The 17,806-nt window shown below is 36.7% G+C and overlaps 1 protein-coding gene across 8 annotated transcripts in view; it reads right to left on the reverse strand.

Moving 5' to 3' along the window:
- LOC126092715 (serine/threonine-protein phosphatase 6 regulatory ankyrin repeat subunit A-like) overlaps positions 1–17,806 on the reverse strand; it is a 423,652-nt gene that overhangs the window by 47,277 nt on the left and 358,569 nt on the right. For 6 of the 8 annotated variants that reach the window (XM_049908484.1, XM_049908476.1, XM_049908442.1 and 3 more), the window contains exon 18: positions 11,983–12,402. In XM_049908484.1, coding sequence (XP_049764441.1) covers positions 11,983–12,402 — 420 coding nt within the window. Of the gene's footprint in view, positions 1–1,251; positions 1,543–11,982; positions 12,403–17,806 lie in introns of all 8 variants that reach the window. The other 2 variants (XM_049908492.1, XM_049908471.1) reach the window with 1 other exon arrangement.

The raw sequence follows: 17,806 nt of genomic DNA on the forward strand, positions 1-17,806 counted from the left end.
AACAGACAAAGGATATGAGAGGGAGACAGTAGCTGAGAAGTGAGTGAGACAAGGCTATAGCCCATACCACATGCTGTTAAAACTGTACATTCAGCAAGTAGTAAAGGAAATCAAAGAGAAATCTGGAATCGGAATCAAAATTCAAGGAGAAGAAAAAAAATATTAAGGGTTGCCGATGACTTTGTAATCATATCAGAGATGGCAAAGGCCTTGGAAGATCTTTGAATGGAACAGATTGTGTTTTTGGGAAAAGGATATAAGATGAATGTCAAAAAAGGTAAAATGAGGGTAATGGAGTGTAGTAAAATCAAGTTAGGTAATCTTGAGGAAGATAAATTAGGAAATAAGACACTAAAGGTAGCAGAGAAGCTTTGTTATTCAGGCACAAAAATAACTGACAATGGCAGAAAAAGAGAGACTATATAATGAAATATCATTAAAGACAAAGATAACTATTTTACCATCTTAGTGCAGGGCTAAGTGTTTCAAAGTATTTCTGAAAGCATTTATCTGGAAACTTTTATATCAAAGTGAAATATAGAAGACTAGCAGTCCAGACAAAAAGGGAACTGAAGGTTTTGAAATGTGGTGCCACAGGAGAATGCCAAACATTAGATGGCTAGATCAGATAGCTACTGAAGAGATACTGAAACGAACTGGGGAAGTGATAATGTTAAGGAAAACTTCACCATAAGAAGGGATTGTTGGATAACACATAGTGAGGCATCATGGAATAGTCAATTTGGTTATGAAGAGAAGTAAACCAGCCTCCACGATGAAGACCACAACAACAACAACAAATATTTAGATATTTACATTTACAAGATAATATACCGTGCAATAAGTGTGAGTATGATAACAGAAATTTCTGGATGGAGTACTCCTAGAACTCTGTGTGTAATGCTTGGGCCACTGGCCACTGGCATACTACAATTTGGAAACTGCATTGGTAATCCACCACATGACTTCTGGACAATATACAGCATTTGCTGTGCCATTTCCAGAGCCCTCCTCTTTATAAGCATAGTGCGGCAGCCAATCACTCTCATACTGTGTTGTCACTTATTGTCAGAAACTGCTTGTATCAGTGCCTGGATTGTTTCTATGTTTGTGTCCACATTCTCAAGTGTTGTTCACTTGCACATGGATGAAGAACAAACTCTGGTTCACTGTGGCTATGCTGTTGTTTCAGTCTTACAGTACAATACAAGAGTCTTTTTCTTTGGTGAGAATTGTGTAGTTTAAACTTACACCATGACTGCCATGATCCATTGCTTCTTCCAGGGCTGTCTTCCCAGAGTGATTTTTCACACTAATACTTGCACCTTTCCTCAGCAGTAAATTGATTGCATTACTGCTACCAACAGCAAGCATCAGTGGAGTTTGGCCATCGCTGTCTTGTTCATCAATGCTTGCTGCCTTTTTCAGTAACAGTTCCAGACCTTCCACATTGTGTGCCTCAGCTGCCAAGTGCAGGGGTGTTCGACCAGTGACATCCTTCAATGTGACATCTGCTCCAGCTGCAGTCAAGACCTCCATTACCTAAAAGGGTCTTTCTCTTATATTTACTTTCATTTAATTATTATCCTCAATACATCAACTGAAGAATCAAAACCTTCATAATAATTTGAAATCAACTGATAAGTTAAACATGCAAATACTACTTTTCCCCTCAAATTCACAACATGTTATTCGATTTAGCACTTGTAGACCTAGAAAAAGCTTTTGTCAATGTTGACTGGAGTACACTCTTTGAAATTCTGAAGCTAGCAAAATAAAATACCGAGTACAGAAGATTATCTACAAGCAGTATAGAAACCATGCTGCAGTTGAAACAGTCAAAGGAAATAAGAGGAAGTGAGTAGTTGAGGACTGAGTGAGACAAGATTGTAGCATATTACCGAGGCTGTTGAAGCTGTTCATTCAGCAAGCAATGAAGAAAATAAAGACAATCTTGAGAAGGTTTGCTGATGGCATTGTTATTCTATAACATATGGCAAAGGCCATGGAAGATCATTAAATGGAATGGAAAGCATTTTGGGAAAAGGATATAAGATGGATAATAACAAAAGTAAAACAAGGGTAATGGAATGTAGTAAAATAATGTCAGGTGGTGCTGAGGGAGATAGATTAGGAAATGAGACACAAAAGGTAGTAGAGAAGCTTTGCTATTTGGGCACCAAATTAACTGACAATGGGACAAGAATAGAGGATATAAAATGCAATGTGAATAAAGAAAAAGATAAATACTTTAACATTCTAATGTAAGTGTCAGGCTAAGTTCATGAAGTATTTTCTGAAAGCATTTATCCGGAAAACTTTATATCAAAGTGAAATGTACATGATTAGCAGTCCAGACAAAAATGTGTTGCTGCAGAAGAATTGCTGGAGATTAGATGGGTAGATGTGATAACTACTGAAGAGGTACTGAAACAAATTGTGGAAGTAATAATGTTATGGAAAACTTGACTGAAAGAATGGATGATGCACAGACAGGGGCACCATGGAGTAGTCAGTGTGGTTAGGGACAGAAATAAATCAGTCTTCAGAGTGAAGACCACAACAACAACAAATAATTAGATATTTACATTTACAATTTAATGTACCATGTAACAACTAGTAGTATAACAGAAATATCTGGATGGACTACTGATATAACCTTGTATGTAATACTTGGTTACACATTCTGGCAACAAGCCACTGGTCCGCAAAACTGAATATTCCAATGATGGAAACTGTGTGGGCTGTCTGTCAGAGGCCACCTGCTGGGGCCACAATATTAGTGCACACAGCATGGCATCTGTCATGCTGCCTACTGGAGCCCTCCTCTTCACAAGTGTAGTGCAGCAGGAATTCACTCTCATATTGTGTGATACATATTGTCAGCAACTTCTTGTATCAGTACCTTGATTGTTTCTATGTCTGTTGTACATGGTCTCAACTGTTGTTTGCTTGTATGTGGAAGAAGAATAAACTTTGTTTCATTGTGGCCATGCTGTTGTTTGTGCCTTACAGTAGGGTACAGTTGGTGGCAAGTATGGTGTTCACTTCCATGTGTTCAGTTTATTTGGTTGTTCCTTCAATTCTTCTGTCCATGGAGGTAGTGCTCTGATCTCTCTTCGACCATCAGCAGCTTCTTATGGTTTCAGTTACAAACTTGTCAGCCACACTGACTGTGGGTCTTCCACACTGTTGGTATATCTGCCACCCTTTCCTCCTTATGAAATTGCAGCCAATTACTGGGAGGTGTACAAGATGTGGCTTCAGGAACTCTTCCTTGCTTTTAATGTCACTGATGCAAACATATGTAAGGTTTTGTTCCCTTCTTGGACTTCTCTTCAGATTTAGCAGTTGTTGTGACAGTTAGCCACCCTCCAGGATCCTGTGCTGCTTTTGCTCATCAAAATGCATAAATAATCACTGTAAACACTGCATGCCATTGTAGTGCATCTAGAGTTCTATCATTGTCATTAACAGCCCAACCAGTCCTACCAGGCTTGGGTGGCCGAACACCATGGCATCAGCCACAAATGCCGGGTTGTTATTGATGCTCATCATGGTCCAATTAAAGAGAAGTACTTACTATCTTCAGCAGTGGACAGGTTGAGGTAAGCGTCTGAAAATTTGTTCTTTTAAAGAACACAAACAACATTAGTGACACTTAGAGAACCAGCATTTTAGGCTGACTGCAGTACAATTTTACTGCCACCAACTTACATTTCGCGGAAAGACCACAAAGATGAGATAAGAGAGATTAGGGCTCATACAGAGGCATATAGCCAGTCATTTTTCCCTCGTTCTGTTTGGGAGTGGAACAGGGAGAGAACATGCTAGTTGTGGTACAAGGTACCCTTCACCACGCACCATATGGTGGATTGCGGAGAATGTATGTAGATGTAGAGGTGACATACATGTCCCTAACTGTGTGTGTGTGTGTGTGTGTGTGTGTGTGTGTGTGTGTGTGTGTGTGTGTGTGTGTCCATCCCTGTTATGTGCCTGATCAGTGTGTTACTACAGGTGAATAATGAGTGATGGACAGGTCGCGTGCTATTGTGACCAGCTGTGTCCTCGTGCCATGGCAACGGCTATGGGTCCGCCACTGCTGCCTCAGTCTCTTCCTATGGTGTACCAGCCTTGTGGGGCATCTCTGCTGTTGGGGTGGACCCGCCCTCCTTGTGGATGTATTTACTTATGGATTTCATGTATCAGGTGCATTTATTCCACAAACATGTCTATACAATGATCTTCCTATATCATCAAGCAATGCATTTAAATTATGCAACCCATTTTATTTAAAGTTAATTGATGCCAGTACACAGCTATTGTATCTTCTCATGAGACTAACATTTTACTTTGTCTAAATGATATTACATGGACTGTATAATAGTAGTCTCTGGAATGTGTATAGAAGTTAAAGACCTATCATTTATTTAAGTAAAATGCTACTGAATTACTTTTTTTGGACTTCAGTGCAAAAATTAATGGCATTTATTTTAAAAGCCCCTGTTGAGTTTACTTACAGCTATTTCATTAATTAACTGTTCAACATACAGGTTGGTTTTGGTTCAACTACTGCAAGTCTGTAAGTATAATAATGATTTAGAAAACTGGCTGAGACAAAATAAAAGCTGACATCACAAAAGCCTTTAATCAATATTTGTATTGAGAATCAACTGTTTATGTATAATTTTTTTGAAGAGGTCATTGGAGGATATTCTACAGAAGCTACAAATATTTTTCTTTCTTTCATTTACAGGTGCACAGGACTAATTTGTGTACATTTTCTTCATAAATCTTACTTTTAGATATTAGTATCCACTCTTTTGACTGGCTTGATGTAGACCACCAAAAATTCCTCTCCTGTGCTAACATCTGCATCTAAGAGTAGCACTTACATCCTATGTCTTCCCCCAGTATCTGAGTAGCCAGTGCAACAGAATGTCAATCCTAAGGGCCCGGGTTTGATTACCGGCTGGGTCGGAGATTTTCTCTGCTCAGGGACTAAGCATTGCATTGTCTTAATCATCATCATTTCATCCCCATTGATGCGCATGTCACCGCAGTGGTGTCAAATCGAAAGGCTTGCACCTACCGAACGGTCTACCTGATGGGAGGCCCCAAGTCACATGACATTTATATGTTATGCTTATCTATTACAGATATTTTAAAACTGTGACTGTATATTGAATGTAAATAAACTATACAGAACTGCAACCAGTAACTTTTTCGAATAATTATGTTTTATTCCATGAACCGGTTTTCGAACCTTTTCAGGTTCATCTTCAGATGGTTTCAGGAAGTTACATCATTACTGGAAGCTGCATAATGCTGGGTGCTGGCTCTAAGGCAGAAAGATGGGTCACACTTAAATGTATCGCCATGACTATAGCTTATCTGTCAATAGGGATGTAAATTTAGTTTTTACTTACTGCAACAGTATAGGCAGCTTTTTTTGGTTTTTGTCCATTTGTCTGTCTCCATTTTGGTGTCCTGATCACAGTGTCCACATCCATAGGGACCTATTCAGTATCCTCATAAACTTTCTCTATATCTTCATCTACTGCTAGTGATGTTGGCATGTATAACTGAACTATAATTGTTGGCACTGGTTTTCTGCCTATTCTGATGAGAACTACCCTATCATTGAAGTGTTCACAGTAGCTCACTGTATGCCCTACTTTTCTATTCATAAAGAATCCTACTTCTATCATACAGTTTCATTCTCAATTAATATTACCCTACATTCATCTGATCAGAAACCCTTGCCTTCTTTCCATTTCACTTCACTGATCCTCATTATTTCTAGATTGAGTTTTTGCATTTTCTAGCTTTCCTACTATATTTAAACTTCTGATATCTCATGCTCCAGCTCACAGAATGTTATCTCATCATTGGTTATTCCACCTTTTTCCCACCGTTACCTTTCCCTTGACAGTCCCCTCTCAGAGATCCAAATGGGGGACTAATATGGAGTCTTTCTCCAAAGGAAAGGTCATCATAACACTTTTTAAATTATCAGGCCATATAGATACACATTGTGTGTCTTTAATGCAGTGATTGCCTTCTGTATCCACATGTTGTTGATTATTGCTGATCCTTCTGCCTTTTAGGAGCAGTTTCCCACCCCATGGGCAAGAGATTGCTCTGAAACTCTGTCCAATCATCTGCCCTCATTGACAAGGCCGTTGGTGGAACGAGGTTTACTTCTTATGCTGGAAGGCATCAGCTGCCACTATCAATGATTTTTAATCAAAATTTAAGAAGTGGCTGGGTTTGAACTTGGGACAGAGTACTTTTGATAACTAGTCAAAGAGGATACCCCTATACCATGGATCACTTGCCTTTATTAATCCTGTAAGCTTCACATTCCATTAAGTACTGATCTATGAAGTTTGTCCTGTAGAGACAAAATTTCCACACTCCCTTCATTTAGGATCTTAGTGCTAGGCCTATTTCAATTTTCCTGCCTGAAACAGGGTGTTGAGATTTAATTTCTCAGAGAAATATTTGAGTTAGCTAGTAACTCAGAAATCCTATTTCTAAAAAGGTCAGGTTGGCCTGCATTTTGGTTTGAGTTCTTCATAATCCAATGCACTGCTTCATCTGCTGTTGCTTCTCCTTGTTTCCATCATGCATAGTCACTGAAGGTATCTGGGAAATGCATTTCTGCATTCCAAAAATTATGAGTAAACCCTCTTCTATTGCTTTTTTTCTTCTTTTCATTTCTTTCAGTCTTTCTGTTATACTTTTGTTGGCTTCTCTTCATGTATATACTCCATCTTCACTTCTCATCCTCTACTTTCCTTCTATTTTTAGATCTGGGGCAAATGACTTTCAATAACAATGGAATTAACAATGATTGCTGATATTCACACTGGCAATGTGTTACTTAGCAATACTTTGTTTTATTTTTATTTAAAATTTCTCTCCTCAGAAATTATTTTCACCATCAGCTATGCCAAACTTTTGTTTCAACAGAAATACACTTGTTCTTGTTGAATTTTTAGGTTTCCCCAAATTAATTAAATGAACATATTATTAACTAAATGTTCCATCATCACTGAGCCCAGAAACTTATCCATTTTGTCACCTACACAGTTTTCAGTAACAACTGAGAAAGAATAATATTCTCCAATTTTGTTTGTTTCCGATAAGTTTATTTTATGATTTTATGGTTATTCTGCATTGCACTGTTCTCTAATATTATTCTCCATCTGTAGTATGTGGTTTTCAGCCATGACTTATTGTCATTCTCCAATTTTGTTTGTTTCCGATGAGTTTATTTCATGATTTTATGGTAATTCTGCATTGCACTGTTCTCTAATATTAATCTCCATCTGTAGTATGTGGTTTTCAGCCATGACTTATTGTTTGCAGCTAAAATACCACACAATTAGATTTTTTAGACACAGATGCCACATACCACACAATTTCTTTAAATGAATTTACAATTATTTTGCTTTGCTCCTTCATCTAATTGTCGGTCTTTCACAAAAGTCAATATCTATTAGACACATGAGGGTGTCTCAAAACTGTACCCATATCCTCATATTCTGCATGTATTGCTACTAAAAAAACTACAAATGTTAGCCATTTTCTCAAAGTTAGCATCTAGTGCTCTGTCTTTTCTGGTATATTTCGGCTCAAAACTTTCAGTTAATAATTCATAATCAGTTTTGTTGTTGTTACCATGCTCCATGTACTTCTACATTTTTTTTTATTTTTTTATTTTTTTATTATTATTTTTTTTTTTTTACTTCACTGAATTTATGTAATATTCATCCAGTAGGATCTTCTTCTGAGCATATTGTCCACTTGTGTCATCTTAACTAGATCCCCACAATTTCCAGGTAGTGGCTTCCAACAGAACTCGATAGCTTGAGCTTGCTTCAGAGAGTTGCCGCATGGTTCCAGCTGCTTAAATTTGTGCCATCTAATAGAGTATTCTACATTTTTACATTTCCTGTGCTAATGTTTTAGGTTACACGCACTAGTATACTTGGCTACCCCTATGTTATTACTTCACACTATTAAGTGGGAATGGTCCCATAAACTGCTGCGAGGATGTAATGAAAGCCTCAGTTTGGCAAGTAACAACAATATTTACAAATCATCTCCTAACTAACCAGCATAACGTAGAAAATTATGACAAAAGATCTTACAGAGGAAAGGAATTCTTGCAGATATAACTTGATTTTTATGATTCATTTTGCCACCACTGGTACAGGGGGAAGTCTCATAACACATCTTCTTTGGTCATCTTCCTGCTGTTAAAGATTTGATAATGATTTGTTAATTTAAGTACACAAAACTGCCACAACTAGTTCCAGATCTCTTCATATTTACTGACTGACAACTTTATCCTTTCGAAGATTAGCCCCCCCTCCCCCCTCTCTATTTAGCCCCCAGCCCCCCTGTCTCTGTGCTCATCTCATCTCCTCTTCCCCTCCCTTTCTCTGCTTTCTCTGCCCATCGCTTCCTCCCCTCTCTCTGTCCATCTTCTCCTTCTCCCACTTTTCCATCTCCTCCTGTCCCCTCTCTCATCCACTTCCTCTTCCACCTCTCTCTATCCATCTCTTCCTGCCCCCTCTCGCTGTCCATCTCCACCTTATCTCTGACCATCTCCTCCACCCTTTTCTGTCAATCCACCTCCTCGTCCCCCTTCTTTGTCCATCACCCCATTACCACCCCATCTCCACCCAAATGGGAGAGTGGTGGTTTTTAACTTCACGGTATTTCTTTCCTTATGGTAAGTAACAGGTGTGCCAATTCTGGCTGAAGTTGATTCAGGGACTTAGGAGGAGTTGTTCAACATATGCACATGTGGTATATATTGCACACATGATTGTCAGATTCTCTTCTGTTTTACACCATATGATGCCAGAGAGAATGCTAAATTTATCTGTAGTATTTGGCAATATGGCTTGATCTTATGTCCTGAAATCCATTGACAAAATTCTTAGCTCAATGCAGTGCTCACCGACACAATGAAGAGCACAAATAAGAGACAAGTTGCACTCATACTTTTTAAAGTATTGCAAGTCAAATCAATACAGGATATAAATACCAAAAGCTTGTTTTTGGACACTTTTATGTCACGTTTCCCTGCCACAGTGTTTCTATAAAAATAATAAGCCACATGACTAACAAATTTAGTTGAAATTGTCCAAGAAATTCCTTTTCATTCCTGCACCTATGGAATGTAAATAGTTCTTAATCCTATAGTGGTTTTTCCAAGATAGTAAGTAATCAGTACTCCCCAAATTCTTTTAAGAATCAAACTTCCTGGTATAAAACAGCTTCAAACTTCTGATCTATTTACCAATGACTTAATGTGCTACATATATTCCATGTTATGCTTGTAAGCAAAAAAAGAAAAAAAAAGTTTAGAAAATGTTTAAAATTATGTTTAAAGTGCATTGGAAGTCACTAAGGGCTCTTGTTATCAAACACTGCATGAATATAGTCTGGATAATTTGTGTTCCATTTTAAGGAAGCGGAGGTCATTCATGCCTCTCATGCCAATAAGACATGTCAAAACCTACCTTGAAATATTTTACACAGGAAGAAGACAATAAAAGAAATACACAACCAGAAGTTTAGCTGCTAAGAGGCACTGCAAATATTTTGTGAAGTTACACATTTTTGCCACACAAAGAACAGCTTATAACAGCAGATTGAACAGCCCTGTCCGCCCAGCATGACACTCAGCGAATCACTCCTGCAGCACTGCGTAGCCGTGGACCACTCAGAAGCGCCCAGACAGAGGCTGCGGGGGAGGGATGGAGATTATATGAAGTTGGCATCCATCAGAGATCAATCAGGCACCAAGATCGCCTGAAGATGGCAAGAAGTCGTCTTGCCGAAATATCGCGCCTTTTGGACGGCGCTACCCGGCTGAATACCCGAGAAATTTTCAAGATTTCTGTGCACTGGGAAAACATCAGATCACATACAGTGATTCTCACATATGTGGTAACATTTTGGTAGTCAAACACAGACTGTCAGTTACATTATGTTTATTTTTGGACTACATAGCATGAACTGAACTGAAAATTACATAATGAGGCACATTGTTTATGTAATGACTCCTGGCTTCTGATTGACTTACGTTTTGTGCACCATACTTATTTATAGATGCACGTAATATGGAAAACTACAATTTGTTGAAATACAGAGCTATTACATTTCATATATTAACATGAAAATCAGGAAAAATAAAAAGGAACATAAACAAAATGACAGTAACATAATTTTGTTTAAATAACAGTACAAATAGAAAATGGGGAAATCATTGGTACTACTTTGTGGGAGCACAGTTCATTGTTAAATGGGTTTCCCAAAATTTACTAGAAATTCTTTGGGAAGTGAAAATTTCTAATTGAAATAATTAACAATCTAGCAAGAAATTTTAGTGAAAATTTGCATTTTTTGAAAAAGATAAATCAGGCTATAAAACTATGGTACTGAATTTTGGAAATTAATTAGATTTTATGACTGCAGCATCCTAAAAATAAAAATTTTGAATACAAATAACTTTTGAAGTACAAAGTTTTTGTAAAAAGTAAAATGTTTGTTGAAAAGAGGAGAATGAGGGTATTCTAATAAAGTATAATGAGAAGCAGAGAATGAAGTTTTTCAAATAAGCTATATCACATTAGAAAATTACAACTTTTTGCTCATCAAATATTTTTACCTTCATATGGTTTGCGTGTATAGTATTTCTTTCAAAAAAATATTTCTGGTGATCTAAATATGCCATCATCGTCAGTAAAGATGATATTACAAAGTGAATGATAAAGGTTTATGAATTCCACCTTGAATAAGATCTTGGATATCTTTAGTAGCTATTTTATATGTATTATTAACAAAGCAAGATGAGAAAAAAGAATACTGATATCAGGAGTGGTATAAAAACAAGTCGGATAGTCCCACCTTCACCTATTACAACTCTTGAATGAAAAATATTTCCCATTATCTTTCTTTCTTTGGTATTTAAGATCTCTATTGTAACACATCTCAAAACTGCTCTCATTCAGAGAATACATTTATACATTATTCAGCTTCTCCTTAAATATTATTACTGAGAAATATGCTGAAGTTATGCTGAAGAGAAGATATGCTGAACAGAAGGCAGTCATCCAGAAGAACTCAGCTGTTGAATAAATTCCTTCCTCAGAGTGCTAATAAAATGCACACGCACATAGTGGCTGATCTTTCCTGGCTTGACAGCTTGACTGAACAGTGTCCTTCACTGACTTGAGTGGTGGGAGCATACAAGATACACAAGTTGGGAGACGAACAACAGCAGGAGAGAAGGTTAAGGGTGTTAGGAAAGATTGTGTTGATATGTAACATGTACATACACACAAAGCAGGTGGCTAGTGCCATTACAGAGGGGTAAGAGGCCAGCCCAGAGGGGCAAGACGCCAGCCCAGAGGGCTGGTGGAAAAAGGATAAGGATAAAATTGCAGGGAAAACTATAGGATCCAGTGTGAGATGAAAATATAAGGAAGAGATAATTTCACTGAGGCAGATAAATAAAAACATATCATGAGGACTGATGGTGGCATGAAGGTAGATCAATGAAGTGACGACAGGAGTAGGAGAGGAGATACATGAATAGCTAGAAATAGTACAGATTGTGGCTAGTAGATTTCCAGGAATGAAGAATATGTTACAAATGTTGTTCAAATATGCAAAATTCAGAAAGTTGGAGATGTATGAGTTGATATCACACTGACCAGTTGTGGAGCAAGCTAGACAGTATAATGTGATTCAGAGTCTATGTGTAGGTGCACCTTTGTTATCTGTTTGAAGTCAATTTTCAGTGACTGCTTAGAAATTTTATCTACCTTTCCTAAACTGCTCTCAGTTTCCCTACAGTACCTATCCTTATTTACATAACAGTTGTTGTAGTACAAATTAATTTTAATTTCATAAAATTATGCTTATATCAAAAACTACTAGTACTGACTGTACCTTCACATCGCCGACACTAGCTGCGGTGTGCAGAGGCATTTTCCCATTGTTGTCCTTTGTAGTGGGACTTGCTCCTTCTGTCAACAATATCTCTACTTCACCGTGTGTAGAGTGCAATTTACTACCGCGCTCCACAAGCATTGCTAGTGCTGTCTGTCCTTCCAAGTTCCTCTCATCTACAGACACCAGATTCCTCTTTAGGATATGCGCTATGCTGATCAGTCTATTTCTACGACTTCTAGCAGCAAAATGTAGAACAGTATTTCCATGGCTGTCACAGCCCCATGTTGATGGCCACTTTTCCACAAGATAATCAATGGCTGTAGTGTCCCCAAATTGGGAAGCCTTATGTATGATTTGCTGACCATCTTTATCACTTGCTGTTAAATTAGCTCCAGCATCAAGCAGTAATTGTGCAGCCTACAACAAACAGAAGTTTTTAACATTAATACATTTTCATTTATTGATTTTCTTTAACTGGAAGACTTTAGTTTAATTACATTAGTTGAATGCAGTGACACAGTAAAATTTCATGATTTAATCCAGAAATCTGGGTTTAATCCCTCCTGTGTGCATTCGAGAAAAATTCCAAGCAGTAACCTGCAGATGATATTTTTGCAAATTACTGATCTGACGATACAAGGAATTTTTGTCTAAATCTAAGAATATCTGATCATTCTGCTTTGTATATAGAGTGCCAAAAATCAGAGTAACTAAAATCTGAATCTTATATGACAAGGAATTTTAGTAGAGAATATTTAGATTTTGTTTTGTGATAAGTTAAGTGTCATAAACTAGCCTGTAGAACAAGGTGTTTCATACTACACAACCTCTGTTAAATTTTTAGATTTTTTTTTTTTGTGTGTCTTCAATGAAACATTCATCACAAAATCTTATCAAAAAAAGTAAAGAATAAACTGAACTGGATTACATGAGGAATAAGAGTTTCTAGTGCCAGAAAAAAGCAGTTACATAATAAGCTTAAAGTAAATAGAAACCCAAATTTTGTAATTTATGCTAACCACCACAAGACTATCTTTAAGAAAGTTCTCTTGTGTAATACCACAACCATTTTTGGGATCCTGTACCCTATTTCAGTCTCATCTCCACACTCCCGAAGAGGGACATGTGTAATATTAGTAATTTACACGTATTTAAACTGTTGCTTTGACATTGTGTCTCACCAATATATAGAATGAAGGAAACATGTTTCTGGTTATATGGATTCAAATACACTGAAGATTCTCCATGGTGTAACTTAGTAATTTACACTAATTTGAACTATTATTTTGCCATTGTTTACATTGGGCTTCACCAGTATATAGAATGAAGGAACCCTATTGGATTAAAAACTAATGTACCATCATAATTTACACACAATACAAACTACAGGCACTAAAATTATTCATTCTCCTAATATAAGACATGATGATTTTCAGTCAGAATCAAACATGCTCATGTTCTAGTTGGTGTTAGTTTATAGAACTATACTTACGACTATATAGAAATGTAAAACTTTACTCATAAAAAATTTAATTAATTGAATCTAGGCCTTTCATTCAATAAAATTAATCGCTCTGTTTGCCTGTTAATAATAGGATAATTCTCGTTTTAGTTAGTATAGTAATATATATTGTTGCAATGATAAAACATGTAATTTAATAGTCTTAATAGAAACAGATTCTTTTCTGTCTTTTTATGAAATTATTCACTATTATTCCATGTAATTTTCTATGTAATTTGGGAAGATGTATGTAAAAACTTTAAGTGTTATACATGCAAAATTCAGTATGTAACAATAACAGTAATTGTTTAAAATCATATAAATAGAGGTAATTTGTACACTGCCATAAGCCAGTCTTGCGTCAGTCATAAGTAAGTCAGTCTTGGAGCAAATTTTGTATTAACAGCATGTAGTTAGATTTTGTACGTTCTCCACCAAACATCTAGCATGCAAAATAAAATTCTTTGTGATCAGGAATTACTGAAACTTATTTAAACCATTACATGAATCCCATGTGGCGATGCAGTAACATCAACATGAACCTACGGCAGCATCTAGAAGCAGCACCCTGGATTACACAAGATACGTATTATTATTTTGGTAGAGGATATCCATAATAAGATATGGTGTACTGAACATTGTTTTTCTTGTGTTAAGCAATGATACACATCCAAAACTTCACCACAAAACAACTTGAAAATTTTCTTATAAAAAATGACATTATATCTAAAAATCAGTTTGGTTTCCAAAGAGGAAAAAGCACAATAAACGCCATCAGAAAATTCACAGAAAACCTAAGCACCTCACTGGACCAGGACAAAAAGGTTTCAGGAATATTATCTGAACTAACAAAAGTCTTTGATTCAGTGAACCACTCATCACTACTTTACAAACTTAAGAGCTCCAGTATCAAGGATACTGCATTACAGTAGCTCAGTTCTTAGGGAATATGATAGAAATGAAACAAAGAGTTGTTTCAACATCAGATTCAGTCATCTAGTACTCCAAATGGAAAACAGTTTCCCACGGGGTCCCACAGGGTTCAGTACTGGGTCCATACCTGTTCTTGTTGTATGTCAATGATTTACCATTGAATATCAATGCTCATTCAGTCTTGTTCACAACTGACACCTCAGTACTGATAGAAAATGACACAATTGAAAAAATTGCACACTTTGTACGAAATGTTCTAGCAAAACTTGAATCCTGGTTCCATAAAAATGGACTAAAACTGAATGTCACCAAGACCCAGATAATGCAGTTTGTCTCTGAACCAGAGACAGAAATGAGCCCTGTAAAAATTGCTCATAATACTCAACTGATGACAGAAGGAAGCCAAGTGAAATTCTTGGGCATTACCCTTGACAAAAGTCTTAACGGGAAGACACATAAAGACTTATCGTAAAATAAATTCAATTACCTAGCTTTGTGATGTTTACTTTATCTGGTGCCACTAATATCAACACAAAAAGACTGTCTATCATAGTTACTCTGAGTCAGTCATTTGGCATGAGATAATATTCTGGGGAAATTCTACAAAGAGCAAAAGGCTATTAATTATTCTGTAGAAAATCATTAGAAACACGTTTGTTGCCCATAAAATGAGTCATGTCACCCATTATCAAAGAAATTAAAAATACTAACCATTCCTTCATTGCACATTCCTGAAATTTTTTATTTTTGTACATAATAACCAATGTAAACTTGAAAAGTATTGCTTTAACCACAGGTATGGTAATCACCACAAGGAGAACTTCAAACTTCCCTCACATTACTTTAAACTTTGTGCTGAGACACAAGTTTATATAAGGCTGAAATATGTAACAGACTACAAGGTAGGAAAACATTAAACATGGACATTGACTCTTTGGAAATATTTCTGCATAACATTTTAGTAGAAAAATGTTACTATATTATTGAAGAATTCATGGAAGACAGTTGCACAGTTTGAACAATAGTAAGCTATAGACTACTAATCTATAAACTGTAAATATATAACAAATATTGTAGTGTTATATGTATTTTTATTAGATGTACTTGCATAATTGTTAATACTGGTATATAATTCATAACTTTCTAAAAACAATGTAAAAAGATCTTTTGTAAATCATTATATTCATTTCAAACTTGACATGTCTTCTGTACAGCACATCTAATGACCTGCACACTGTATGCAATGAGTCTAATAAGTCACATTTCATATATAGTTCAGATCATGATCTTATTTCAAATTATAGTATAAGTTCAGCAAGCAGCTTACAGTGAGTTCTTTCTTACATCCCTTTAATTTATACCTCTTTCTTCTTTCTTGCATTTTGGGAAGTTTCATCTCTCTTCTTTTGGTGAACAACTGACATGACATGACATGAAGATAACTGTTTACACAAAGATGAGGAATTTATATACTTGAAATATGTGATGAATAAAATAAATAACATGTGAGGATGTAACTCACGTTTCTAAAGAAGGAGATTAAGCAACACTGCAAGTTATATATTAACATTATCTCTGTGCATTCGTTATGAGCTATTGTTTAGCACAACACTGGAGTAATGATGATTATGAAAGTGCAAATGGGCTGAATCAGAATGGATGGGAGAAGTATGTAAAGATATAAAGAAAGATTTGATTGAAGGAGACTTCAATGTATCACAAAAGAAGATAAATGCAACTTAGCAGCACGTTCGCATTGAAAATATTTTATTATTTGAAAATAATTTTATTTCTTATTGCTTGTAATTTCATATGTTTGCTGTAAAGTATACCATTCACAGAGCAATATAAACATTGAGTTGTCAACAGGCATACAAAAAAGAAGAAACATGCTAGCTTTCAAATAAGTCCTTCAACAAGCTATCACAGTCCACAACTCTGTTATTAAGTTCAGCTTGTTGAACAAATTTAGTATCCACAAACATAATAGCTAAGTGAGTACATCAACAATATTATGAAAGGGACAGATTGCTACTCACTATAAAGATGACATGTTGAGCTGCTGAAAGGCACAATGAAGAGACTGTTACTCACTAAGTTTTTGGCCAGAGCCATCTTCAGAAAAGAAAGGAAGAGACACACACATTTACACAAGCAGGTGTACCTCATGCACACATGACTGTTACCTCCGGCCACTCTGCTCAGATTGCAACTGTTGTACTGCATAATATGAGTAATCTGTAGTGGTGCAGGGAAGAGGGACGGATTGCAGGGTACAGGCAGGTGGACAGAAGAGCACTGTCTGGCGGAGGGGGGTGGGGGGGTGGGGGAGAGGATCTTGAGTGCAAAAGGTGAGAATCAGAAGAGAGGAAGAGACTTGCTGCTGTACTGACAGACAGCAGCAAAGAATGGTGGTGCGAACTGGGAAGAGGTGATAGGATAGAGGTGGTGGAAACTGTTGGGTGGAGGGTGTGGGGTTAGTACGTTATAATAGGTTGAAGCCAGTATAATTTCAGGAGAAACAATATGTTGTAAGGATAACTCTCATTTATGCAATTCTGAAAAGATGGTGGTGGATGAGAGGATCAAATGGCCTGGGTTATGAAGCAATCATTAAAATCAAGCACATTATGTGACAGAACTGGAATAGGAAGTGCTGTGTGCATGGATTGTGCAGGTCTTGCACCTTGGTCTTCCATAGGGATATGATCCCTGTGGCAAGTGATTGGGATTGGTACTGCTGTAAGGGATGGACCAGGATGTTGTGCAAGTTGAGTGGGCAATGGAACATCACTTTAGGAGGGGTGGAAGGATCTTGGGAAGGATGTCGTTCATTTTAGGGCATGATGATAGATAATCAAAGCCCTGACAAAGGATGTGGTTCACTTTTTCCAGTCTTGGATAGTATTTGGTGATGAAGAGGGAACTCCTTTGTAGCTGATTATTGGGGATCATTGGAGAACTGAGTGTGTGTAGGGATTAGATTAGATTAATTATTCATTCCATAGACCCACAAAAGAGGGGATCCTCCAGGGTGTGGAACATGTCAGATAAACACATTACAAAAATGTAATTATGAAACTTCAGTTTCATTAATTTTAATGATCCTCAGTCAATAAACAGCTAAATTGTGTTCATAAATTAAAATTAAACTTCCACTGTTTACAGACTTAAGACTTACATTTGATTTTCATACATCCATCATTCACACAGTAGGTTGGCTGTTACAACCAAGTATTGTCAAAAATTGAAGTATAATAAATTTTCATTACAATGGTCTACTGCACTTGTTGAGAAATTCACGGATGGAATAGAAGGAGTTGGCCACCAAAAATTCTTTTAAACAATTTTTAAATGGTGCCTTGTCTGAAACTAAACTCTTCATGG

This window comes from Schistocerca cancellata, chromosome 1, assembly GCF_023864275.1.
Source record: "Schistocerca cancellata isolate TAMUIC-IGC-003103 chromosome 1, iqSchCanc2.1, whole genome shotgun sequence".
NCBI lineage: Eukaryota > Metazoa > Arthropoda > Insecta > Orthoptera > Acrididae > Schistocerca > Schistocerca cancellata.